Source organism: Anguilla anguilla, chromosome 1 (assembly GCF_013347855.1).
Source record: "Anguilla anguilla isolate fAngAng1 chromosome 1, fAngAng1.pri, whole genome shotgun sequence".
Taxonomy (NCBI): Eukaryota; Metazoa; Chordata; class Actinopteri; order Anguilliformes; family Anguillidae; genus Anguilla; species Anguilla anguilla.
In genome coordinates, this window is record NC_049201.1 from 73,300,009 (window position 1) to 73,305,454 (window position 5,446).

General features: G+C 40.8%; 1 protein-coding gene across 1 annotated transcript; it reads right to left on the reverse strand.

Moving 5' to 3' along the window:
• Positions 1–50: 50 nt before the first annotated feature.
• On the reverse strand, positions 51–5,403 carry tlr21 (toll-like receptor 21). Its single transcript, XM_035406128.1, has 2 exons — positions 5,236–5,403; positions 51–3,898 (listed from the first exon to the last, which is right to left on the reverse strand). Exon 2 carries the CDS (start codon positions 3,557–3,559, stop codon positions 626–628), a length of 2,934 nt encoding a protein of 977 aa, XP_035262019.1. The 5' UTR covers positions 3,560–3,898; positions 5,236–5,403; the 3' UTR covers positions 51–625.
• Positions 5,404–5,446: the final 43 nt, after the last annotated feature.

Here is a 5,446-nt window from a genome sequence, read left to right on the forward strand (position 1 = left end):
ATCCTGTGTCTGTTCTTGTTCACAGCAACAGAAACTGCATCTGGTAAGTCTTAGTTTTCATAGATGAAGAGCATGTGATTTATTCAGCAACGTCAAATGACCACAGACAGAAAGCAGTACAGTCATTTTCAAGTAATTCAAATGGCGAAGGACTCAAGCTCAAAAAGTAAATCAAACTTATAGCAAAAAAAGTACACTTGTTTCTTTTGTACCAAACATCATGAACCCCTGTTTCATATTACATAAGAATGAAGGAGGACAACATTTCTTGTTAAGGTACAAATACTCCTGAATGCTAAAGACTCAAATTGCTTATTCATTTCGGTCAGTTGTGGCTTTCCCGAAGTTCTCACTTTTGTGTTAATTTATTTGTACAGTGTATACTGCTTGTAAGTGTACTGGCTGTATGGATAGTCCAGATGTAGTGATGAAAAGCAGTGAGATGGAATTATTCCCATTCAAATGCTATAGCAGAACTTCAGTGTTAATGTGACCTTGTTTAAAAAAGGAAATGTTAAAAAACTGAAATTTAGGCATGGCCACGTTATAGCAGTCGGCAAGCATGGGTACGTTGTCTGGGCAAGTGAAGTGATTCCTATATGTATAATTATATTAATTTTCATCATTAAGGCTTTAAGTAGCATGTCTCATCATCCACTGGCCTTGGATTGGAGAAACATTCCCCCTCTCCCTCTTTCTCTCCCTCGTCCTCTACTTGGTGTCTGTCATTGGCGCTTCTCAACGCTCTCCGGAGCTGGTTCCAGAAAAGTTCTTGTGCCTTCTCAGGGTCTGTGCAGTCATTTCCAGGCCACTGGAGGTAGGTCTTCTTGAGCATGACCTTCCGCATACGGTGATAGGCTGACAGCTGCCTTTCGGGGATGGGCTCCAGGAAGACCAGCAGCAGCACATCCCGGAACTCTTGGAAGAGACGGTAGCTCGCCAGCTGGATCTCCAGGGAGCACCATTCGCTGTTTAGGTAATGCTGGCTCACCACGCAGACCGTCTTGCGGCTCCCGTACACTGCCGTCACGATGTTGTCTATGATGCCACGCCCCGGCATAAAGTCGCGATGGTGAAGGCAGAGCCGGAATGATGACCCTCCTTCCTCCAGGTTTGGAAGAAGCTGTTCCAACACCCATTTCTCATCGGCAGAGTTGTATGAGATGAAGGCATCATACTGGCACTCCTCCTCCTTTTCCCGTAGTCGCCGCCAGTGCTCGCTAAACCAGGAGCGAAACACATAGTAACTGTACTTAAGCTTCCAGTAGAGTTTCACATAAAGCAAGGGGATTGTTGACAGCAGGATAATTAACGTGCTAGTGGAGGCAAAAAGGTAGACACCAAGGTCCAAGTAACAAACCTTGGTGTCAAAATTGTAGAAGTGAGCTCCATGAACATCACCACACATAAGATCATAATGGTACACTAATTGGACTTGGTGGTTGCGGCTGGTCCAGTTCTTAAGCCACCTGTTGGGACAGGTGCAGCTGATGGGGTTAAGGCGCAAGTCAAGGTAATGTAGTTTGGAAAGGTTCTTCAGGAGATCTTCGTCTACAGTCTGCAGGGCATTTTTGGGGAGTGTCAGCATCCGTAGCTCTGTCAGGTTACCAAAAACCTCTGCTGACAACGATCGTATCCCCATGTTCTCTGCATTAAGCCTCTTCAGTTTTCGTTGGTTTTTGAAGACACCTGCCTGGAGCTGTTTCACACCATCATAGTTGTCGTCCAAAGAGAGGAACTCCAAGCTGGCTAAATCTTCAAATATATCAGATTGAAGAGAGGAAATCTTGTTGTTTCCAAGGGACAGGGACGTCAGGTTCTGAAGACCTCTGAAAAAAGCATTTGGCAGCAGTATGATTCCATGAGGCAGCTGCCCATTCAGCTTGAGGTCTTTCAACTGAGTCAAATTGACAAATGGGGACTGAGTGTACCTCTTTAGGTACCTGATGAAATTCCCCTTCAAATCCAGTACTTGCAATGTGGCTCCTAGCCTCCAAAACTGACAACTGTCAATTTGTCTGAGGTAGTTTCCATCCAGGTACAGGTTGGCGAGGCTGTGAAGCCCACCAAAGGCTCCCTGCTGAAAATGAGTAATCTTGTTCCCACCCAGATCCAGAATGTGCAGGAGGCTTAGAGAATGAAACGTTCCATTGAAAATGACAGAGATGCGATTGTTTCGCAGGTTGAGTGTTTTCAGTTGGCTCAAATCTGAAAAGGTGCTGTCAAAAAGGTCTGTCAGGAGATTGTTGTCTAGACGGAGGGTGGTGAGATTGGTCAGCCCCTTTAAGGCTTTGCGATCCAGATAGGCAATGTTGTTTATATTGAGTTTAAGTGTGGTTAATCTGGGTGTTTGACTGAAAGCAAAGGGATATACATCACGAATGCGATTGTAGCGGAAGCTTAGACTAGTCAGGTTCGGGAAAGACATGTTTTGCTTATCATGGCAGGTTTCAATGTGGCATAGTAGGTTATGTTCCAAAATGATACTTTCTAAGTGATTCTGTCCTCTCATGAATCTTAAGCAGGTTGTATTCTTCAGGTGATTGTGGGAGAGGTCCAATGTAAGAGTGACAACAGGACAGTTTTTGAAAGTTCCATCACTCAGAGTCAGAATATTATTGCCCTGGAGGGTCAGTTTGTGCAATTTCTTTAGTCTATTCTTTAATAGTGAACATAGTCCCATCAGCTTGGTGCTGTTGTTCAAAGCCAAGCCTGAATAGTCTACATAGCCTGGTTTCACGTTCCTTAATTTCAAGAGTGCCAGGGCTGAGACACTAGTACTATGCAATCTCAGGTAAGAAATTGCCCTCAGGTCCAGGCCAATGAAGGAATTTGTTTGCAGCTTCAAATTGTTGGACAGGTCTAACAAACGGATTCTGTTCAGGAACGTACTGTTACATTCTAAAGTGTAGAGGTGGTTTTTACAGATGTAGAGGGTGCTGAGGGATGGCGGTAGGCTTAAGCTATGGTGAAGGGAATTCAGGTGGTTATTGCAGAGGTCTAGCTCTTTTAAACTCTGCAAGTGAGCCACAGATTCAACAATCTCAGAAAAATTACTTAAGGAATTAATCCGGAAGTTTAGGATTTGCAGTTTTTTGAGTTCCCAAAAAACTTGCGGTTGGACATTCTGCAGCGAGTTTTTGCTCAGCACAAGCTCAGTTAGATTTTGCAGATCGATAAAAGCCAAGGGCTCAATTGTCTCAATGTTGTTACTGGAGAGATTTAACATTTTCAACTGAGTCAGATTCAGGAAAGCGTGTGTGCTCACCTTTTTCAGGTGATTACAGTCAATTCTCAGGTTCTTGAGATGCCAGAGGTGAGACATGGACCTTGGGGGAATATGTGAAACATGGTTATGAGAAATGTTGAGGGATGTGGCCCTGCCTGGGAGGTCTTGTACAAGTGCAGAAATGTTTGTCTGACTTCGATTGATGCAGTTGAATGAACTGCGGTTTGCTGGATTCTCTATGCAGTTTTGGAAACTGTATGCAGCTGCGAACAGCACAAGCTGAATAAAAATTATTGCTATAGCCAGTGCTATGCTTGTGGACCTCTCCATGTCATCAAATCTGCGAAGATGAGGGGATTGGTAAAATTAATTCATTGAGCTTGTTGTTCTTTTCTCATATTCCAAATGTGTTCTTTGCTGGATGGGTTTTTGTCTCTGTTGTTCTTCCTCAGTTGTAGCATGAAAGCATTGCTTAAAAGTTTAGGTCCAAATAGTCAATAGAGAAATAAAGAAAGAGTCCATATAAAAAAGGTATCAGTGATCAAAATATATTTTTTGGAGAATAAGAACATCCATTTTCCGAGCAGCAGAATTTCACGTGATAATCCGATCAGAGAACAAACCGTGTGGTCCTTCAGGCAAGTATCAGGTGGACATAATGATTAGCAGCTGAAAAAAAAGATGTCATTTGATTGTTTACAAATATAAAAAAAAAACACATTAATCCACTTCCGTTTAAATACAGAGTATGAGATTACTTGAACATGAAATTACTTGAAATAACTACTGGCAGAAAACGTGCAGAAATTCTGGAGCAATTAAAACAGCAAAACAAATTCAAGCTCAGAAAACAAATCAAACTCAGTAGTACATGGCCTATGTATAAAAACTGCTGTAATCTCTACATGGTGAAAACAAAACATGAAAATACACTTTAACAAAAGCTGAGAATCTGCACATTAACCACATGTGAATTGTTTGATTACAAAACTAAAATTACGGAGTAGAGCCAAATCCAGAAAAAAATAAGTCATAATGTCCCAAACATTATGGAAAGCACTGTATGTAGTCCCTCATGCAAGTATCAGGTGGAAAAAATGATACACAGGTGAAAAATAAAATTATGTCACCTGAGTGTTTACAAAGCTAAAAAGCACATGTATCCATTCTTGTGTAAATATAGGTAGTACAGATATTATTTAATTCCACTGTCAAATCCGATTCTCCTACGACAGAACCTACAGTGATGATTTAATTAATTGGTGGTGATTTTCAAGTGTTCTTCATTTATTGGCCCCCCATTTCTCAGGTGGAATATCAGTAATGCTCAGATATTAACTAAATGTTGGCTGAGTTTGTGCTCTCAAAAGGGATTCTACATAGAAATATAACGGCAGTTATCTAAATATAGATATAGAAGTAATCACATAATCTCAGTCTGAATTTCGCAAAAATTATTTATGCAATCCATGCTGACAAAAGGTATTCCTTATTTCATGTCAAGTTGCATGACTGGATTAGTCATATTAAATAAATCATTCAGCTCAGTTTTCAGAAATATTATGTCATCGTAAATAAACTCCGACTCATGGCAAGGCCAGTGTTACACTGTCAAACATTGTTTTGGATCAAAAATTTTCATGCTTTGTGGCAAACAAAAAAATATATTCAATGAAACTACAATCATTTTACTAAATCAACTGTATGCATGAAATGAACGCAGTAGGAATAACATTACACTCTACTAGACTGCATAAGAGTACATACAAATACTGGTCTTGTAGGGTAAACAATAATCAGATAAACAGTATAGTTTTTGATGGAATATTCCTTACCCTTGACTGTACCGCGCTACATAGACATAATATTATATTTTTAAAAAGCAATGGAATCACTAGATGAGACCATGGTAAGGATATTGCTTAGGTTGTGTTTCAGTCTTTTCTTTTCTTTTCAGAAGAGGAATGAAAGAACCACTACTTCATGTAAAGACTGCAAAAACGTACCTGTGTGTTAAACCAGAACTGGACCAGTGCGGTGCTCGTACAGACAGCACTACTTGCTCATGGTTTTTGTGGCAGACTAGCACAGATACCTGTCCCGCACTTTCCATGGAACAGAAACAGAACAGAAAGAGGAAGCTGTGAAAGCAAGTGTGCGTGCGTGTCTGTGTTCCTTTCGCTTTTAAACTAAGAAAAAGAAAGAAAGAAACAAGTC